The 22,354-nt window shown below is 45.2% G+C and overlaps 1 protein-coding gene across 3 annotated transcripts in view; it reads left to right on the top strand.

Moving 5' to 3' along the window:
- Positions 1 to 21,991, top strand: part of LOC111155421 (family with sequence similarity 110 member B) — a 150,462-nt gene extending 128,471 nt beyond the window's left edge. For 2 of the 3 annotated variants that reach the window (XM_022515567.1, XM_022515566.1), the window contains one exon: positions 19,773 to 21,991. In XM_022515567.1, coding sequence (XP_022371275.1) covers positions 20,078 to 21,190 — 1,113 coding nt within the window. In that variant the 5' untranslated portion in view covers positions 19,773 to 20,077 and the 3' untranslated portion in view covers positions 21,191 to 21,991. Of the gene's footprint in view, positions 1 to 3,405; positions 3,455 to 19,772 lie in introns of those variants that run through there. The other variant, XM_022515568.1, reaches the window with a different exon arrangement.
- The last annotated feature ends 363 nt before the right edge of the window (positions 21,992 to 22,354 follow it).

Here is a 22,354-nt window from a genome sequence, read left to right as displayed (position 1 = left end):
AGCTAAAAAAAAAAAACAAAAAACTGTCAACTGTTTTCCAGAGCGTCTCTACCACGTAATATTCTCTCACTCGTTGCATACGGTGATCCAGTTTCTCTGCAGACTTAACCAGCATGATCTTGGTGATACCACGTTTTTATCTTAGTGGCTGTAACAGGTGTGTAGAGGGAACTCTGTCATCTTAGTGGTCAGGGATGTGGAACATCTTTTTCACATGTTTGTCTGCCCTTCATATGCCCTCTTTGTTGAAATGCTTCTTCATATCTTTTGCACATTTTCCAGTTGAACTGTCTGGTTTTTTTTTAAAGTTGAGTTTCGAGTTATTTATATGTTCTAGATAGGAGTCCTTTGTCAGATACATATTTTGCAAGTATTTTGAGTCTGTAGCTTATCTTTTAATCCCTGTAACCGGGTCTTTCACAGAGCAGAAATTTTTTAATTTTGGTAAGTCCAAGTTATCCATTTTTTTCTTTTTTGGATCATACTTGTGTTGTCCTATCTAAGAACCTTTCACCAAACCCCAGAATCCCAAAGATTTTCACCTCTATTATGTCCTTAAAATTCTCTAGCTTTATGTCTTCCAAGTAAATCTATGATCCTTTCTGAATTTCTGCATAAGATAGGAAGTTTGGGTCCAGATTCGTATTTTGGCCTGTAGTTGTCCGGTTGCTTCAGCATCATTTGTTGAAAAGACCATCCTTCCTTCATTGAGTCACTGTGGAATCTTTGTCAAAATCAGCTGACCGGGGGCGCCTGGGTGGCTCAGTGGGTTAAAGCCTCTGCCTTCGGCTCAGGTCATGATCCCGGGGTCCTGGGATGGAGCCCCGCATCGGGCTCTCTGCACAGCGGGGAGCCTGCTTCCCCCTCTCTCTCTGCCTGCCTCCCTGCCTACTTGTGATCTCTGTCTGTCAAACAAATAAAAAAATCTTAAAAAAAAAAAAAAATCAGCTGACCGTACTTGTGTGTGAGGGATACTTGCACTATATTTGGGTTCTCGTTCCGTTCCATTGATCTGTATGTCTGCCCTCTGCAGTATCACACAGACTTTATTATTTTGTTATTTGATAAATCCTAAAAATAAGGAGAGTGATTCCTCTCACTACATTCTTTTTCAAAATTGTTTTACCTCCTATAGTTCCTTTGTCTTTCCATGTAAGTTTTAAAAGAATCTTGTGTGTGTTTGCATGTAACTGATACAAGGTTTTGCTTGGTACGCTTCCCATCTTGCACAAAGTTGCATTTAAACTACTTTGCTTCTACCTGCTTCTTCTTTGTTGTCTATATTGTCTGATATAATTGTCTACTCTGAAAATATCAAAAATTAAAATTAAAAAATCTAAAAAACAGATTCAGCAAGGTTGCAGGGTATAAGATCAACATATAGAAGTTAATTACATTTCTGTATACTAGAAACGAATGCAATAATGAGTGCATAGAAAATTAAAAATCAGGGCGCCTGGGTGGCTCAGTGGGTTAAAGCCTCTGCCTTCGGCTCAGGTCATGATCCCAGGGTCCTGGGATCAAGCCCCACATCGGGCTCTCTGCTCAGCGGGGAGCCTGCTTCCTCCTCTCTCTCTGCCTGCCTCTCCGCCTACTTGTGATCTCTGTCAAATAAATAAATAAAATCTTTAAAAAAAAAAAAAAGAAAATTAAAAATCCACTATTATCTAAAATGGCTAAAAAACCAAAATACTTAAGGGTAAAGCTAACAAAGTACATATAGGCCTTATATTCTGAAAACTGTAGAACTCTGACAATGAAACCTGGGATGATATAAATAAAAGGAGAGACATATCATATTAATAAACTGAAAAATTCAGTTTAGTAAAGATGTCAATTATCCCCTAATTTCTAAGCAGATTTAATGCCTCTCAAAATCCCAGAAAGATTTTTTATAAATACAGTTTCCATTTTCATGCACTTTTTTTTTAACAAGGACATCTAGAATTTCCACATTTTAAAAATGATGGTTTGACCAGGGAAATGATTTTCCAACACTACCAAGTACTTTTTTTAATACTTCAAATTAAAGGGACGCCTGGGTGGCTCAGTCGGCTATCCATCCGGCTCTTGGTTTGGCTCAGATTATGATCTCAGGGCGATGGGATTGAGCCCCTTGTTGGGCACCGTGCTCAGCGGGGAGTCTATTTGAGATTTTCTCCTTCTTCCCTCACTCACATGCCTGCATGCACCCTTTCTCTCTCTCTCAAATAAATCTTAAAAAAAAAATACTTTCAGTCAATAATAACACTTTTCCTGTAAAGCTTGAAGGCAGTAGCTTCTGAGTGCCATGCCTCGTGCTGCCATCCTGAGTGCCCACCATATCCTTCATGTCCACACTGGGAGGAAGGTGCTCTTGTCATCTCTATGACAGAAAAGCAGAAGCACATGGAGGGAATTTACTCACCCAAAGTCACAGGACCAGACTGTACAGAAGCAGGATTGAAACATACACCAACTTGAGTCCAGAGTCTGCCCTGCAGTCAGAGGTCTTGCTGTCTTCCTCAGTATTGTAAGGGACTCAGACCAACATCTTATTCAGATAACCCTACTTCTTAAAAAGCACCATAATCCTTGTATCTTTTTGCTACCTGGTTTCCTACAAGGCTGTTTTGTTTGTTTGTTTGTTTGTTTTAAGAGAGAGAGAGAGAACATGAGCCAGGAGAGTAGGGCAGAGGGAGAGAGAGAATCTGAAGCAGGCTCCATGCTCAGCACAGAGCCCAACTCTGGGCTCAATCTCCCAACCCTGAGATCATGACCTAAGCCCAAATCAAGAGTCAGATGTTTAACCGACTGAGCCACCAAGGAGGCATTACCCCCATGTAAGGCTATATTTTCTAATATTCCCAGTATACCATAACATTCCAGTTCTAGCTAGAGAGTTGGACCCAAGGATTATAGTAAATTGTCCAGCTACAAGGCAACATTTAATAGATGCTTTCTAGAATAACTTTTTTGGGGGGAGGGAGGGGGTTTAGCTGAAGAGCTTTCCCATCTGTCAGAGAAGGATGATTATGGAAGTGTTGTCTTTTGCCCTGCAAGTGGAAATGGATTTTGGAATGACATGTTACTTTTCATAGGTGTCAGGGGAAGTAGGTCACTTTATAGTATTTATCAAAATATTTGAAAAAGCTGACATTGAAAAATGAGAAGTTGAATATTGAGTAGTTCTTTGTCCAAAAACTGGAAATGGATTACTGAGATACTTTCTTCTGAGACAGACAATAGCTTTTTGTATATACTTTCTTTTCTCCTCTTTCACCCTAAGATAAATTTCAATTTAATGGTCAGTTGTAGCTTCACAAAAGGAGTCATTTTGCCTTTACATATATATTTTGGCTTCATTTATAGAAATATTTTTCCAGACATACTTGTATCCACAAGAAAGCTCTAACCTCCTTGTGCTCCAGAAACAACAATTGGAGAAATCAAGAGAGCCTCAGTAGCAAAACAGGTGAGCATTTAAAAGCCTCCATCTATCTTTAAAGTTATTAAACAAAAGAGAAAAATCCAGTGCTCTCTCTCTAGAAATCAATAAAGAAAAAAGAATATCACAGAAGAGTTAGATTCCCTCCGTGCTAATGGAGGGGGAAGTTACATGAATCAAAATGTTCATTTTGGAGATGTAGGCATCGCATCCCGTGGTTCCTAGTGATATCTCTCAGTTCAGAGCCAGCAGCCTCCCATTGCAGGCGTGCAAAGTCCTGACTGCAGGATTTAATGATTCCCATTTCTAAATCGCAGTTGTGGATAAACATTTTCTAAAGAATCTGGAATGACATGATCTCAAAAATGATCTGATACTCTGCATGCAAACGTAACACCGTCAGCCTGTGCACCAGTGTCAACGCCCCATCTCTTGAGCGCATTGGAGGCTACCTCTGACCTCCTGGTGTCAGCAGCGCCTTTCTTGCCCCTGTAATCATTCCTTAACCCAAGACGTGGCTCCTCCATGTGATTTCCATGGTCAGCCCATAAACTCACAAGGCATCTTCAGAGCCTGTACGCTGCTTGAAGGATTCTACACAGTCCGTATATGGAAAGACGCTGTGTAAAAGGTACTAGAATTTCTGGGTCATAAAGAATGTGAGACACCAACTACGGTACAGATCCAGAACCACTAGAACAGTGTGGGAAGAAAGGTGGTCCACTGACAAGGCCCCGCTGGGTCTCTGTGGCCATGGTTGACAAGATGTCCAGCTCCCTCTTCCTTCCTCTCTTTCATCCAGGCCTCTTCATCCATACTTTCTTCTTCTTCACTGTTTCTTGGAAGACTTAAACTGAGTATCAGAAGTATTCTTGCCACTTTCTTGGGGCACCTGGGTGGCTCCGTTGGTTAACATCTGACCTTTGATTTTAGCTCAGGTCATGATCCCGGTTGTGAGGTCCAGCCTCCAGTCAGGCTGTGCAGTCAGTGGGGGTCTACTTGAGAGAGTTCTCTCTCTCCCTCTCAAAAGGGGGGGAAAATATATATATATATATAAATATATAAATATTTAAAATATACATTAAAATATTTAAATATTTAAAAAATATATTTTTTAATATAGTCTATTCAATTATTCTTTCAGTGCTTAATGACTTGGGACAGTTTGTCTTCAAATGTTTCTGCTGACTTTGTCTTCTTTGTGTTTTCTCTGCCCTCATGTTCCTGTCTTCTTGCTCTGAACATAGATTAAATCTACGCAATGAAAAACGTTTCAGAGAAACAGACTCGTTAAAAAAGAACTTGCCATTCACCTGCCACACCCTCCTTCCCACTGCATGAATCCCCTCTAAAATTTCTTAGACAGTTGGTAAGTCTGTGTCTTGCACAAATCCTTCCTGGGAGGAAAAGCTCACTTTTTACAAAGGACTTAGTTCCAGTGCAGGATACTTTTAACTGTTCAAGAATTCTTCCTTCAGTCTGCAGATCGCCTCTGCAGTCTGTTCTTCCTCGGATAGTAGTGTTTCTCTAGGTCCTTATAAAGAACGGTGGCTAAGGCGGATTGCCCCCTGCGCTAATGTAGATCCTACTGCCATCTGCATGGCACAGGTCAGGAACAAGGAGGCCAGGGAGATGCTGCGGTAAAAGGTGGAGCCAGGGGCAGGGTAGGAACCCCAGAACCTGGAGGATGCAGCCCCATGAGCCCCTTTCCTCCTTGTTTACTTAGCCCATCTGGTCCTCTGTAATCGGTGTCTCTCAGACGACTTTCCCCCACTCACCACTGGAATGGTTACGAGTTAGACTCTGACTTTTCCGTCTTTAGCTCTACCCCCCTGCTGTTCTTCCTTAGAACCCAGCCATCATATCTCTCTGCCTTTTCTCTGAGTTGTGCAGTCTGTGCCCTGGAATGTTGTGAATGCCACACTCGCCTCAGTATGTCCAGCACCTACATAGGTGGCTGGTGCAGGGTTGGCTTTAGTTGGTGTTTGTCTAGTGATTGACTTCCTGCCATTGTTATTATACATGCGGTGAATTCTGAGCTGTTTCTCCCTGGGGTCTCTGATTTCCCATTGGTAACCTTCAAATCTGAGGAAGCGATATGTTCTTCCTCTGTCTTGTAGGAGATAAAATTGTAATTGATCAGAGGATCTGCTTTTGGCCAAAGAAGCAGCAAAGGGAGAGTTGTCACTTCTTGTCACTTGTAGGTTTTGCCTCTTTGGCAGTCTGTTACCTGTGCCAGAAGGTAGCTGCTGACTCACTGGAGTCAAGGAACATTCCCGCAGCAACAACACCAGTGTTCCATCTTGCAGCATCTGCCTCATGCCCACCCATGGTCTCTGAGGGGGGTCCATAACCTCCACCTGGACCCACAGCGTCTCTCCCCCCTGCCATTCCTTTAGAGCCATCATAATTCAGAAAGGTCTCCTCCAGGGTCATAGGCCAGTTACAAGATGTCCCAGACAACCTCTGACTCCTCTAAGCCATTACTCAGTGCCTGTGTTAATTTTTGTAGTCTGGGTTTTGTGCCCCTGTTCTCAGCACTTTTGTGTGAAGTCTCTCTCCTGCCTCATGCTCATGTTTCTCTTTCTGCTGTATCATTTCTGTCAGCATACACGTGTGCTGTCATTTCTACCATCTTAAAGAGGTAAAAAAACAAACAAACAAACAAAAAACTCTCTTGATCCCACTTCCCCTCTAGCCATCACCTCTTCTCAAAGCTCCTGGAATAAGCCACCAGGATTATGTGATTCATTTTCTTCATTGCCTGATCTACAGTAGATGCTCAGTAAACATTTTCTGAATGAACCACGAGGCTGCTGGTGCTTCCTACCTTCTAGACCTTCTGTGTACATGAACTTGCTTAAACATGCCCCTTTAGGGGGCTGCTCCCTTGAGGGCAGGGAGGTTGTAGGACGTTGTCATTGTCATAGCAAGTGGGTCTCCATGGTCTGAAGGACTCATGCCTTCTACAGGCAAGCCCAGAGGTGGGCTCAGGCTTCGTCAAGACAGAGTCTGGTTGTTACCTCATCACCTGATGACTAGCTTGTTATTTTTCCTGCGTTAAGAAGACATTCTGATTTCCTTAGGAAGATATTGGCATAATTATTTTCCACCGAGGAGGGTGAAGTGAAATTTTGAGATCCCCTCAGAGAACCTTCCCAGACCCGAGTTTTTATTGTCACAGCCACAGACTGGATTTATTGGGCCTATTTTTCATATTTTATGAAGGCCATCTTGCCGAGTTTTCAGAACATCCTTCCTCCTCTCATTCCCCCTCACTGTTTCATCCTTCTGGCACAACCTAGCATGGCTCTCTGCGGTTTCTCCCGACAGCGGGGGACACAGTTTCTGCCACTGCAGCAGGAAGGAGGTTTTGTTATGAAAGCAGCCTGAGGCCTGGCATCGGATGGTTTGGAGGTGGTGAGGAGGGCACCTGCTGTGTTCTTTCCTCCCTTCCTTTCTGGCTCACATCCAGACCAGCCCCTCGTCCCTCCTTCCAGGGATGGATGTTTCCATGACTTTTAGAGCAGTGCAAGGGCACAGGGTGAGAATATAGCCAGACCTGAGGTTGACAACAAGCTGGCCAGCTTCAGGCAAGTCCCTTCCACGTTCTGAGCCTCAGTTTTCCCATCTGCTAAGTGGAACAAATGATACCTGTTAGGCAAGGCTGATAAAATATAAGGTATCCATCCCACCTAGCCTGAGGTCTGGCAGAGGAAAGGTAGCACCCCACCTCCACAAATGGTTACTGCTCTATTTCTCGTCTTAGACTTAACGATTGTGCCTACAATCAAAAGCTTGAGAGATCATGAAACACTAAACCTCAACAACCACGTTTTGGCACGAGCAAGATAATTCTTGTTAAAAAATAATGGAAAACTCCATTTTCTCGCCAAACAAACAAAAACTGCTAGAGACTGAGGGGGGAAGAAAAATTATTTCGAAAAGTCTACTCCCTTTTATCACTTTGAATGAGTCATTTTTCTTTAGTAAACAGGAGTGAGACGCTTAAAATTAATCAAGATAGGGGCAGATAGCATCATTCTAAAGAGAAAGCATGAAGGGAAGTAGTAAAAAAAAAAAGTGCCTTGTGTGTGAGTGGATCATGAAGGCGGAGTGTTCAGAGCTTATGACAGACACGTTTTGTCCATCCTGCAGTGTCTGTAGTTTTTACAAGTTTTTATCAGATTACTTTTACTATGGATTTGCGATTACCATAATCCTTAGAGAGCCTCTTAAGTGCACAGCTGTGTGTTTGTTTTCTTTGTTTGGGTAGCAGGAGCAGGGAGATGGGGAAGGAAGCAAAGCCTTCGGGATAGTTTTAGCTTTTTGTTGTTTATACTGAGGCGGAGACCCATCCTGAATTGAACACATGTCAGACAGGGTCCCTGCAAGAGATACCATCAGGGAGTGTGGCCCGGAAGAGGGGGTCCTGGTGGCAGTTGAGGATGGACAGGCGGGAGAGGGCTGTGCCGCCCCCGCCCCCTGAGATGTATCTTTGTCACCAGGATCTCTCCCGTCCCCTCCTAATGGCAGCTTGCTTCCGAAATGCCTAGCAGAGCCGCCTGCCTGCTCCAGTTCCAGCGAGCTCAGATGCAGAGCTGGAACGGGCCTGGGCAAGTTGAATGAACGTATTAGTCATTCCTGAGCTCCTTGTCACCTGGACCCAAAAATAATACTTCAAGTGCAAATTGTGGTGAAACCTTACCTTGTGCCATTCTCGGTTGGAAAATGATTGGTCTAAGATGGGTAAGTGCTAGAGATTAAACTGTGTGCTGCGAAACTAGACATCGATCTACTGAGGTATCGTACTTTGAAAATGAAAAAACTACGGTTATTGCTTCTGAGTACACTTGAGGCAGAGAACTAGTTGTTCTAACAACTGCTGTATACGAACTATTCAAGAAACAGTAATTCTAAGTGCTGCTTGGCAAATGAGATCCACAGTATTTGTTTGAAGTGAAGCTACTGCTTGTGCTTTAAAATTCTACCTTGTGTTAATTTCCCTTTGCGCCACATTGGCGTTCTAAGCACAGTTCAGTGCTGATGTGTTCGTTAAGTTGTGAATGAACAGTTTCTGTGCATTGGCGGGCTGTTGCCCCAGAGTCTCCAATCAGAAGGAGGCACTTTGAGTGTAGTTTCAAATGTGTAAAGTTTCTTCCCAGTTTCACTTTCGGAGCTTTTCATCTGACATCTTCATTGAGTCTTTACAATATAAAATGATGTGCTAGATCTTCTGCTGGGTGCTTAGTATTTTATTACAGCCTACTATGTTCATGGCTGGTGGCTTTTCTAGAAATAGCAATCAAAAGCGTATGATCCCTACTCTCCGATGCTCTGGGTCGTAAGATAGTATGAAATCTCTGTCTTATGTTGCTCATTGTTCTTTCTAATTTATTTCTCATTATTTCCATCCAAGTTCAGGTAACTTCGATAGCTCTGCAGTCAGCAGTATCCAGAAAGAAAATGAAATTAATGGAACCCAATTTATAACCACTCCACCTTCTCTACTTCTGCATTTAAGCTGTTAGCAAATAGCATGGTTATTTGATTTCACAAAAAGGAAGGTAAACCGTAAGTAGTAAATAGCCATTTGCTAACCAGTAAATAACCAAGGGTAGAGTTTAGAACTAAAATATAATTAGCGTGGGTCCTTAGCCATATTACTCAAACATAAAACACGTAAAATGCATCACCCGTATCTTTTTAAGAACACCGGAGTGACGGTGTGACTCAGTGAGGTGGGCCTAGGTGTACTGATAGAGGCCTGGGTGTGGAGCCTGCAGCTCTCCAGTAGCTGAGTACCTTAGCTCTCACTGTCTGGACATCAGTCTCTTCATCTGAAACCTGGGGAGAATAACGCTTCCTTTAGGCACATTGGCAAGATTGAATTTTAAAACCTCGGGCACCTGGGTGGCTCAGTGTGTTGAATGTCTGCCTTTGACTCAGGTCATGATCTCAGGGTCCTGGGGTCAAGCCCCACACTGGGCTTCCTGCTCAGTGAGGGGCCTGCTTCTCCCTCTCCCTCTGTGCCTCCTGTCTGCTCGAGCTCATTCGTACTCTCCTTCAAATAAATAATTTTTAAAAAGTAAAAACCTATAAGATGCATTAGTGCAGTCCTGAGGACATCATATGTGCTTACCAAGAAATGGTCATGATTAACAGGTTAATTATTAAACTTAATATCTAGGAATTTACCTAATACATTTACAGTGATCTTGATCTACTGTCAAAAAAAAAAAAAATGCTGCTTTGCTTTTTCTCCCTTCAGGTTGAAAAATGTTTCACAAATTTATTTTAACACGTTGTGAAGTATATTTCAGAGTAAATATCCTTTTACCCCAAGGCTGATCCCTAGAAATTAAAAATATTTTCAGAAATGAAGGATCGCTCTGTACTGTCACCCTTAATCTTTGTTGTTGTATGTATGTGCTGTGGTTGCCGTAGAGTACAAGTTTACACAGCTAAAGGGAAAAGTAGTATGTAAAATGCATTTACTGAGAATGGATTTTGGTGGAGAATGGGGCACAGGGTCCCCAGATCCACACAGGCCCGGATTCCGGTCAGTTCTCTAAGAGGCGAGGCACAAGTACTTACCCTCTCCTCTTATACAGGGGCTCAGACAGCATTTCGGGGGTAATCATGGGGATGGATACGGTGGCACTCTTAGCAGTATCTCCATGAACAACACACGTAGCTCTCAGAGTTCATAATCTGTGACATCGTTGAGCCCCTGCAAGATCATTAGGTTCCTGGTCTCTAACTAGGGGAACCAGCTAACACTGAGACTGACGCGAACTAGCAAGGCTTCTAAGGCCTGTGATTTGAGTGCCCTAGTCTGTAAAAAAGGACAGTGGTCCCTTGAATTCAACATTCATTTAGAATTTGGCCTTGGCCTCCCACATTCTCGCAGCTGAACGTAAAGCCACATAAAATTCTCACTAGAGAGAATAAAAGTGACAGAATAAAGAGAATAAAAGTGATCCGAAAGTGGTATCATTTTATGTTTGTTTGGAGAAGACAGGCAGTCCTATTGGATTTTCATTAGGAATTCTAGTAGCCCTGCTTTTTAATTACTTGTAGTTATTTTCATTAAGCAAGCAGTTATATTGGCCAGTGATTTTTGGCACTGGCTACACACACAGCCTTGATTTCTGTGATCTCCGGTGAAATCAGGCAGAGCTTCCCCACATTGGAACAAGTTGGTGGCCCTCTTATAGCAACATTTCCTTTGCCTTTGGCCAAAAAAGAATGTTGAACCAGAAATGTGATTTTTTTTTCCCCTCTGATCCGCTGTTTCCTTTAAATTGTCTTAAGTAGGAGAAAGACATTTCCAAAGAAACCCATAACATTTTTAAATAATGGATTGACTTCAAACTGAAAATGAAGCATGTGAATATGTTTTCTAAATGACCTTGAGAATGACATTAAAGAATCCATCATAGATTGAGATTTGACCTACTATTTTTCTCCTACCAATTTTAGGTTTGATTTCATTTTTAATAATGGCTTTATTATTTACTCTAGCCTAGTTCACTCAAATAACTGTTTGCTTTGAAATTCGAAACCACATATTTTCTCTGTAACTCAAATAAAAATGGGGTCACGCAAATGACCTTTCAGACAGAAACTGCATAGTCCATCCACTTTGACAGAAATAGCACGCACACACACACACACACACACACACACTATCACTGGAGAGTAATGGAATCATTTTAAGACAAAAGATCATTCAGTTACCATAAAGCTTGAAATCTAATGATGGTGATTATCAGTGCCAAGTTGTGGACACTGGGGACGAAATTTAATAACCGTTCACATTTACTGAGCAAACTTGGTGCCGAGTTCCACGCTGAGCACTTTTCAGTGTATTCCCTCACAGAATTCCCACATCAGCTCTAGGAAGCGTAGGAATCATTATCCGTAGATGAGGAAATTGAGGTACACTGAGCTTGAGTAATTTCCTGGGGTCGCAGACCCCGCTGTGGAGTAAGCGCAGCAGACCTTGACCCGGAACCTGGGCTCTGAACTGAGGAGGGGCAGCGAGTCCAAGGGCAGAGAGAAAACCTGAAGGATATTATGTGGAGCCCTTTTGTCTTTTCCCCTGGATTCATGAGGGTTAAACCGGAAGTGTGTGTACTCTTTTTTCCCCGTGCCCTGAGAACTCACCTAGCCAAGTTTTCCTTTCCATCGCTGCGATGAAATCTCAGATGGGACCCATAGCCTCTTCAGTTAGTCTTAAATAATTGAAAGTTCTCAGATCAGTTTCAGGATAAAAGAGCCCAGGCCAGCATTTGTCACAACCCAAACACCAGCCTCTCATCTGGTTTAAATGAGCTTCTGCCTCTTCCAACTCAGGCCTGTGTTGGCTTGGAAGGGGAGGAGGAGGAATTACTGTGGAGGAGGAGACTTTATAATAAACATTGTGGGTTTTTCCTCTCCTTCCTTTCTCCAGTTCCTTTCCCACTCATGATTAGGTATCATCTCTGACCTCTCCCTGTAGGTCCTGTGAGGGTGTGCGAATGTGGAGGGCATGCAGAGTGTTATGGGGAAGAGGACAGGGTTCCTCTCCTTGGCCCTGGGTATGGGGGATTTCATAGCTGGCTCTTGCTGGGAGTTTTGGGGTTGCCTGGGGGCAGCCATACCCCCTCCAGCCACTCCAGGGGGCGCTCACAGCCTTTCCCTTGGTGCAAGGCGGCTGGCTTCTGTTGGGGGTGAATCTTTGGGGGAATTCCTTTTACCATAACTCCAGACCACCTTTTCCCAAGTACGAACGTGGACCTAAGAAGCTCCCATCCCTGTACGCATGGAAACACAGCTTCCTCTCATCTGTCTGAGATCAGGGTACACAGACATAGCCTCCTACATCACAGTCCTGAGCAGAGAGCTGAGACTCCTATGGCAAAGTTGCCTCCCATTCTGGTCTTTGTTTGCCGACTTGACGTGAGGCAACACTGTGGGTAACAAATTGCACCCCTCCACGCTTCCCTCTTGACTTGCTTCGCTCACAGCGCCACCTGGAGGATATTTCCATAACACAGGGCTTCCTGGGTTGTCAGAATAATTTTCTCACATTTATCAAAACGCAGGCACAAGTTTCCTGCTGCTCCACCAGTGTGCCCCAGCACATTATATGAGAGCTAGTGAGATAGACATCAGTTCTTGATCCATATCTGGGTAGTTGTTTTAAGTGAAGAGTTGGCCTCTCCCACCTATGTGCCCTCATTCCAACATCTGTTTCTATCCTACCATTGTGTAGAATGCGCATTTCAGGAGAAACAGGACTTAAAGGAGGTGCTGAGAAAGTGTGGGAGTGGTTTACTAACATGTGGAAAATTGAAACAAAGTAATGGAAACCTAGGGCGGAGATTGTTACTAAATAACATATGAAGACCTCCTCTAGCCAACTGAAAAAATAAGCTGAAAAATGATGAGGATACTGGAATCAGAAGTTGAAATGTTATGAGGAAAAGCCCCTAGGGGCACCTGGGAGGCTCAGTCAGTTAAGCGTCCACCTTCAGCTCAGGTCATGATCTCAGGGTCCTGGGATCCAGTCCTGCATCGGGTTCTGTGCTCAGCGGGGAGCCTGCTTCTCCCTCTCCTGCTCCCCCTGCTTGTGCGCTCTCTCTCTCTCAAATAAGTAAATAAAATATTTTTTTTTTAAAAGTCAAAGGAAAAGCCCCTGGCTTCCAAGAGTATTCAAAGTGATAGCGTGAATGGCCAGATTATTTCACTTACAGCTTGGAGCTGATGCTAATGGTCACGCTAAGGTCAAAAAAGAGAAGATTCAGCCATCAGAATTATAGACGAGCGGGATTCACCAGATGATAAGAAAGAACGAGGCACGTCATTCAGTAATTGAAAAAGTACAGGTCTTGAAAGGGCAGTGGTTTTGACTTAATGCTTCCAGATGGTTGGCCCTCTGATTTCTTAGTTTCTGTTCAGTCACTAGTGTGCAAATTCAGTCCATTTTTGGAAACATACTTTTGCGACATCCCCATTTACTTTTCCACTTTCAATATGCTCCTCTACTTTTGCATTGTATTTTTTACAATTATTTTAGCAGCGTGAAAGAAACCAATACAAAGGAGTCTGCACTTGGAAGGGAAGATGTTGAAAACATGGTATATTCACTAAAACTGATAAATCAGTGTCTTCCAAGGGGAATGGCATTGCTTCCTTTAGCCCGCAGAACTAAGCATTATTTTTTAATGCATTTTGCTTCTAAATATAATCTTTTTGTGATAACCACGGTATTATTAACTATGTGTGATACCTACTAAGGAGGTGACAAATTTTGTGACACCCTGCTGGTTCAGAAATCACCAGCGTTGGAGGTCAGGACCGATGTGTGCGTGCACTGGGCTAGTTTGTAGGGGCCGCTAGAGCTGGGTTTGGCTCAGGCCTGGCATGCAGAAGAGCAAGCAATGGAAGAGAGAGTGTACTTACCCATAAACCACTTCTCAGTAGTCCTACCAGAAGCCCAGAGTCATCCTCAGTATGCCCCCTCACCCTCCACACCTGGTGCGTCTGAAATTCAGCCCAGTGCACCTCGTCAGCATCTCTTGAAATTGTCCATGCTTCTCTCCATCCTCAGAGACCCCCTCCTCATAATTGTTATGTGAACAAAAAGTGCCTTTGCCCCTACTGAATCTTCTCAAATCCCGGAAAGAAGTGGGTACTATTATTATTTCCATTTTGGAGATGGAAAAGTTGAGGCCCAAGGCTACTCAGCTTTATGGGGCTGAGCCAGGATCCAGACCCAAAGTCAGCTGCTCTGAGCCCTGCTGCTCTCTCCCACCCCCAGACAGTTCTGACTGGCTCCTGTCGAAGCCCCTCTGGCTCCCCTCTCCAGCTACCCATTCTCTGCCAGCAGGGGATTTCTTAAAAATACAGATCTGACCATGTCACTGATGCTTCATTCCCCTTCTCTTTGCTCCCCACACTCTGCCTAAAACCTGGAGTCCATCTGCCCTTGCCACCTGCAGTGGGTCTCTGATCACTGTCCCCTTAGCACACCGGACCAGCCACTGGCTGTCTTTGATGTTTCTCAATTGTACCATGAACTCAGTAGACAGTTGCTTTGAGAATGGATGGACGCGCCTTTATTCCAGATCCTCACTGCCCTTCATATGACTGACTACTGAGAAGTGGTTTGTGGGGAAGTCTTTTGGGACAGTCCTGCCACATTTGTCACCGGCATTATTCAATTCATATTCATCATATGCATTTTGAGTCTTTTTTCCCCCTAAATTATCATGACTTCCTGTTTCTTTACACCTGACACCTAATTGCTCCATCAACAGGTACTAACTGATTGAACACAGCCCATCATTCAGTGAGCACTCCTACATTGTGAGTGCATTTCTCTTATATTTGTTAAGAATTCAAAGGTAACATTGTCCTATGAAACTGTGTGTTTTTTACTTCACTGACATGGATGCTTGTCTGTCCTTAAACGGGAATATCCAAGAACAGCTGTGAGAGTGACCCCCCCCCCCAGCAAGTTGGAATTTGATGCCTTAAAGCCAGTAGCACGAATACTATTACAAAAAAGTCAGAAAGCGACATGGCGCAATTGTATACGTATTGTCAGTGTTCTGTGATAAGACACGTGAGGAAATTAGAAAGATCAGTTCTTCAAGAATCCTTATTAACCTCAAAGGTAAACTGCTTCTTTTCTTACTTGCCTCCAAGAATGTTCGAACCAGGATGTTTTCAAGCTCACCGAATTCAACACATTCAATTTTCATAGATAAGGTCACCACACTGAGCTGTTTGGTGATTGGAAATGGAATTAAACTCCCCCTTGACAGCAACATTACCACCTTTTCCATGCCGGAAGGCACCTGGGAAATGGCCAGTCTTCACATATTTAAGAAACGTCTGTAGGTGGATCTGGGACTGTGTTCTATCCTAGGGTCCTTGCTCTAACTGCAGTGCTTTCTTCCTACTTAAAATTTAAAGACCAATTAAGCATTAACTATCTCTTTCTTTTTACTTACCAGAAGCACTTGGCCCCCAGTGTTTCACAAATTGAATTTTAAAATCGTAAGAGTTTCTGCAGAGATCTGGATTTGCTGCTTCAACAGTGAACAGCAGTCCCCATGGCAGCCCTTAGCCGGTGGCCCCTCACACAGGCCACAGTCGCCCTTGATCAGCCCCACCTCAGAGGCACTGCGGTGCGTGGTACCCGGATTCCAGGACCTTTGCCTTTAAGCATTTTTCACATAAAGTGTGTAGAGGCATTTCAGTTCCAACCTATTGCTTGCTAGTTCAGCAGCGGGCTTCCTTCCTTTTGCTCTGGCCAATCAAAGGCTGGACCAGCTTCCTGGGCATCACCTGGGATCTTTGAGAAATGCAGAAGCTCGGGCCCCACCCCAAATCTACTTCAGGATTCTCCATTTCAAGGACATCCCCAGGCAGCCACCGGCACCTTCAAGTTTCAGAAACACTGCTACAGTGAGTGGGAGTCACCATTTGTTCCTGAGCCCTCTGTCCCTGGCTGGTATCCCACTGCCACACAGATAACGTGGCCAGAGCACAGTGGAGTTCACGCGTGCTCTGCTTCAGCTGACCATTTGGTACCTCGGCTCTGCCAAGCTTTATTCTCCAGTTCATTCTAGACTTTCATGAAATGTTCCAATGAATATTCAGCAAGGTCGAATATAGCGAAATAGTTTGCAAGTGGACATTTCTCTCTCCGTCCGGCTTATGTTCCCTCTTCTTAGCCAGAAGTCAGCGCTCAAGTAGGACTGTGTAATGACTGTGGTGCATGCAGTCCTGTGCAGCTGAGGTCTAATTTTGCTTTCCTGGAACAGGATGAGGCAACAGCAGTCTCTCCTGGCCGCCCCTGAGGGGTCTGCCCAGGTGTTGGGGACCAGTGGCAGGGCTGCGTCAGCAGAGGGTCGTGTGCCACAGTGTTCCCTGAGCACAGTTCGTGGTTGTCACAAAATGATGTTGAGATGTAGCCCCAAGTGTGTCATCTACCATTTGACCCATCTTTTCACCAAATGTACTTGGTCCTCATCGAGACCATATACCTTACAGAACTCTGGGAATATACAGCTCTGTCCCAGCCCACACTGTTGAAGCAATGAAAAGTACAAGAACAGAAGTTAGGGATTATATGATTAGATAAGTATTAGAAGAAGGAGCAGCCTAAGCCACCTTCATTATGTTTGAAGTAGGCATAATTTGTTGGCTACACCAGATCCTCCAACACCCAACCTGTTCCTATAGCATTGTCTTCTGCTTTCGATTCTTCCAGGAAGATGTTTTTCTTGTCCTCTCCGAAGAGTTCAAATTAAAGCTTTTTAAACTCTGAACCTGGTGCTGTGTAAATATCAGTGTGTTGAAAATTATTAGGGCAGTTGGGCATGACAGAGGAAAGAAGGGGGGGGCGGAACAAAAAGGAAATGAAGTGGAAAGTGGTTACAATCAGTGCCTTTCTTACATAATCCTTTGACACCGGTTTTGTTCTAGAAACTGCTCCCTAAGGTTAGATGGCTTGGAGCAGACAGGCTTGCCTGCAGGAGCCCTCCTGAGGGTGTCTGCCTCCGTTTACCCATTTTCTCGCCTTTTTTTCCAGGAAAAAATCAGTGTGAAAGCAGCCCAGTGAGCTTCCTGAGGCGTGAGCCCTGGTAAACAGACTGGTGTTCGTCAGTCTTGTGTGTTGAGAGTAACGGTTCTTTTTAGTGTTACAAAGGTCTCAGAGCCCGCCGTGACAGGGCATGCTGGAGAGTTTGGGTCAGTGACAGCATAGATATTTGGGCTTCTGGTCCTCGTATGATGGAATTACAAGGGAAGACAGTCATGCAGGGGCATGGGCTTTAAGGCTAGTTCACAAAAGGATGATCAGGACAACTCATCATTCAGAGAATATTTTCCTAAGAACAGTAAATGCAGGAACCATGGTCCAGTCATAGGCCAATAGTCCCAGGTGCCATTTTGAAATTGGAGATAGTTCATTCATTCTTAGCTTCTCAGAACCCCATGATTTAGAGGGAGAGAGGATCTTGGGAATCTCATTCAAGCACCTCATATCCCAGATGAAGGGAGGAGGCCCTAGGAGAAGAGGTATGAGCTCTGTCACCTACCCTGGCCACCTTCCCACTTGCCTTGCAGAAAGTTTGCTTTGGTCTTTAACACAAAGCTGATGGGCGTAAATCTCAGTCATGTCCTTCACTCTGCCCCCAAATGTACTGCCACTGTCCCAACTGCGGACACATTTGGAAGCCCCAGATGTGAAGCTGGAGCTGGAGATGTTATACTCATTCACTTACTGGGGAGAAATGTGGCCTGGCAGGAGTGGGGGTGTGGTGGGTGGGGCAACCCTCTCTCAAGCGCCTGGAAAGATCCGGTGGGGTTGCCTCTGAGCCCAGGTTCTGCTACCTGTTCTGCTTCCGAGCTCCACAGGGAAAGGGGCTCCAGTTCACCTTCCATCAGGTGGACCCTAGGGTGGTAGATGAAGAAACACAGAAGGCTCCGCAGAGAAATTGCCGCTCCCCTCTGGCATTTCATTCAGAATTTGTTCAAAGAAGCAATTTCACTTAATCTTCATGAGAAGGGGGAGGAGGTGGCTCTTTCAAGTAAATTGAAGTATCATAACAGAACTGCACAATTAAAGGAAGTCATTATGTAGGAATTGCCTTGGGGCTTCTCAAGTCTCCGTCGGAAAATATTTTTATTAGAACAAATCCTTTTGCAGATTATCGAAATTGTCTCTTTACAAAACATGGCGGTGAGTGTATTTGGAGATTAAGTTTTTAAAAGATGGTAAGGGAGGGGCTCCTGGGTGGCTCAGTGGGTTAAAGCCTCTGCCTTCAGCTCAGGTCATGATCTCAGAGTCTTGGGATCGAGTCCCACATCTGGCTCTCTGCTCAAGCAGGGAGCCTGCTTCCTCTCTCTCTCTCTGCCTGCCTCTCTGCCTACTTGTGATCTCTGTCTGTCAGATAAATAAATAAAAATCTTAAAAAAAAAAAATTAAAAAAAAAAAGATGGTGAGGGAGAACAGTCAGGCTTCCCTTCCCCCACCTCCATGCTCGTTCTTAATAGACACTTCATTTTCTTACCATGTGAGCAGATGATTTTATAGTAATACCACTCTATTTATTTTGCAAGTTAGTTTTTTGATGTTAGTTGAATACATAATCCTTAATATTCCTAATTATAGCCAAAGACGCCGAAAAAGTCTGTACCCAGTTACTTTGGGATGCTCATGTATTCAAATATGTTCTCTGCCAGCAGGAACAGGCAGAGAGCGGAGCTGTTCTTAGAAAAACGCTACATACATTGTGTACTAAGTAGAAAGACGGCCTGTAGATTTCTGTTGGGAGTACTGATAAATGTTTCCTTATAGTGGTTTTGGTTGGGGGAGAGGGTGGTCAAATTGTTCAGAAAGCCATGAATAATAAGTACATGAATAGTTGACTATTATGCCAGTTTTCTCTAACCTAACATATTTAGGTGTGACTGACCTCTTTAAGATTGTGTTCTGAGTTCCCTAGGGGATTGGGGAACCTACACACCACAGAGACACTTTTGTTTTCTGCTCATTAAGTGTGAAAAATCATGGAGCACTTATAATCAAATTATCTAGTTACAAGGTTAATCTAGAGGTTTTTCTAGTTTTCTTGTTTAATTAAAAAATAAGCTTGTAGTTAACAGGAAGTCATACATTTGTCTCCGTTTTCAGGAGAAAATGTTTTCAAATATATTAGTTGGCAAAAGTAAGATAACCGAAACACGCTTTTTAAATTTTTTTTTCATCTTTGCTGCCAATCCCTTTTCTTGCCAGTATTTTCAGCTTTTGAAGAATTAAAGAAGTGCTCGTTTTAGATGTTATCGAGAGATTGGGTAGTAAGAAATCAGAAGTTTTGCTTCGTTGGGAAAGAGACGTATTCTAATTCACCGCTGCCAGAGACTGAAGCAGATGCCGGATTCCTAGGAACCCAGGGGCGTTCAGTGAACTGGGAACGCGGCTCTGCCAAACCCGCATTTCCACATTCGGCCAGGATTTCCTGGGTTTGATACAAGGAATGCCAGCCGGGCGTGATTAGGGGGCGGATCTCACCAACGGGGAGGCGGCCACAAGAGCCCACGCGTGGGAAAGCTCGGCCCCTCTCTGTCCCCCAGCACCCGCGTCCGATTGCGGGCGCCAGGGCGCAGGCTGGGACGCCAGGCGCGGGCGGTCCTCGCGCCGGGACCCCGGGATCGCCGCCCAGAAGCGGCCCAGGGCCGGGAGGCCGGCGGAGGCGGGGGCGCCGCGGGGTTTCTCTGTTGCTACAGCCGTGATGTCACTCGCCCATCCTAACCCGCGGTTGGTTGTTGTGTGTTTCAGCTCTGCCTGCAGTTGAGCACAAAGACCTGGAGGAGACTCCCACATCCTTCGGGGAGAAGAAAGGAGGCAGCTAAGCAGATTAAAGGAACTTGTGGCTTGTGGCCTTTCGGAAAGGGGGAAAGTGAATCAGAGGCCCGGTGGCAGTTAATGAGCTGTGAGATGAGGCGCCTCTGCTGCTGCTGCTGACACCCAGATTCCAGGCTCCGTCCGCTGCCCTTTGTGCTTCGTGTACATGTGTCTATTCAGCGTATCCGGAGGCGCCCAAACCAGAATCCAACACGGCTGCCGGGGAGAGACCACCCACCATGCCCACGGAGACCCTACAGACAGGTAGCATGGTGAAGCCGGTCAGCCCCGCGGGCACCTTCACCTCGGCGGTCCCCCTGCGCATCCTCAACAAAGGGCCCGACTACTTTCGCAGGCAGGCCGAGCCCAACCCCAAAAGACTTAGCGCCGTGGAGAGGCTGGAAGCGGACAAGGCCAAGTATGTGAAGAGTCAGGAGGTCATCAACGCCAAGCAGGAGCCCGTGAAGCCGGCCGTGCTGGCCAAGCCCCCGGTGTGCCCGGCCGCCAAGCGCGCCCTGGGCAGCCCCACGCTCCGGGTGTTCGGCAGCCATGCCAAGACCGAGAGCGGCGTGCAGAGGGAGAACCTGAAGCTCGAGATCCTGAAAAACATCATCAACAGCTCCGAAGGCTCCAGCTCGGGCTCGGGGCACAAGCTCAGCACCCGGAACTGGCCGCCCCACCGACCAGACTCCACCGACCTGCACCGGCACTCCTTCGCCGAGTCCCTGAAGGTGTACCCCACGCAGGGCCGCGGCAGCCCGCAGGAGGGCGGCTCCCACGTGGGCAGGAGGCTGCTGGAGCAGTCGGCCGAGTCCTTCCTCCACGTCTCCCACAGCTCCTCGGACATCCGCAAAGTGACCAGTGTGAAGCCTCTAAAAGCGATCCCCTGCAGTAGCTCCGCCCCTCCCCTGCCTCCCAAACCCAAGGTCGCGGCCATGGCCACCGTGAAGTCTCCGGAAGCCGAACCGGTGGAACCGGCCTGCGGCGTCAGCCGAAGACCCTCGCTCCAGCGGTCTAAGTCGGACTTGAGTGACAGGTATTTCCGCGTGGACGCGGACGTGGAGAGGTTCTTCAACTACTGTGGACTGGACCCCGAAGAGCTGGAAAACCTTGGAATGGAAAACTTTGCAAGGGCTAATTCCGACATCATATCCCTCAACTTCCGTAGCGCAAGCATGATCAGCTCAGACTGCGAACAGTCTCAGGACAGTAACAGTGACCTTAGAAATGATGACAGTGCCAATGACCGGGTGCCATATGGCATTTCTGCCATCGAAAGAAATGCTAGGATCATCAAGTGGTTGTATAGCATCAAACAAGCTAGAGAGTCACAGAAGGTCTCCCACGTGTAAGACCGAGTGCGTGCAGAGGAGGGAGGGGTGGGTCTCTGTCTGTACATCCGCAGTCGTGAAGGTTGTGAGGTCTCCTTGAAGTGTTGTGAGCTTCTCCACTCTCTTTGTGTTGCTCGTTGTGCAATGTTTCCAAGTTGCATGCCTGTCAACATGGGGACTGACCTGGCTTCCACGTCAACCATCGCTGCAGAGCCTGACTGAACACAACGTCATCTGCCAAGAGTTTCAGGCCAGAATCCGGTTAGGGCTTCAATCTTAAGCAAAACTGTTTACACGAAAAACGGTATACAACTTCTTCGATATTTATGTGGTGTGTTTTTATATCCCGCGCTCTTATGTCTTAATTAAAGGTTTTATCAACTGGCTTTTAAGTTGAGAGTAGAATCTTTTTGAAATAAAAAGCCAATTTGCCTACATGTGAGCCCGAAACAGTGGGGAAAATCCATGGGATCTGCTACCAAACAGATACAGTGACTGACCTAAGCTAGAGAACCAGGCTGGGTTTTCTGAGGAAGAAAGCGGTGAGCCTGATGTTAATCATTTGCGATTGGAATTCTCCTGCCACTTACTAAAGTAGTGGTTAGGGCAACAGTGCTACGTTTTGTGTCCAATTAAGTGTGTAAATGTTGGTGCTTCTGTGTAATACCCCAAGGAAAGACAATCAGAAACAATGAAGGTGATTAAATCTAGGAGTTTGGGGGTTGGGGTTTTTGTTGATGTTCTGATTTGGGTTGATTCCGAAATTTCTACTATTAATCTTATGACGGGAATGACCATCCTAAAGCTGATACTAAATGTCTTTAAAAAAAAAAAAAAAAAAAAAAAACTTGTTTGTTTTTTGATCAAGAACTAATATTCTGTGCTGACTCTCTTGCCTCTCTCCTTCCCTCCCTGTGCTGTTGATTTATTTGGGAGAGGGGAGTGGGGCTTGTGCAGGTGTGAGCTATCTGAAGACATTGAACACAAATGGAAATACCAGCCATATCGGTATAGAGCCTCCCATTCAAAAGCGAATACCTTTAGTAACCGAACCATTATCTGAGCAGTGCGATTGTGTTGTCTTGCATATGTTATTCTCCCAGGCTGTGGACCTTTGTTACAGCTCTAGGAAACTGTAGAAACATGATGCCATGTAGCTTTTCCACCCCTTGGTCTCTAGTGCTG

Source organism: Enhydra lutris, unplaced genomic scaffold (genome assembly GCF_002288905.1).
Source record: "Enhydra lutris kenyoni isolate GAN:26980312 unplaced genomic scaffold, ASM228890v2 scaffoldscaffold41, whole genome shotgun sequence".
NCBI classification, from domain to species: Eukaryota; Metazoa; Chordata; class Mammalia; order Carnivora; family Mustelidae; genus Enhydra; species Enhydra lutris.
Note: the sequence above shows the minus strand (reverse complement) of the source record. Positions and strands in the feature narration are given on the sequence as shown.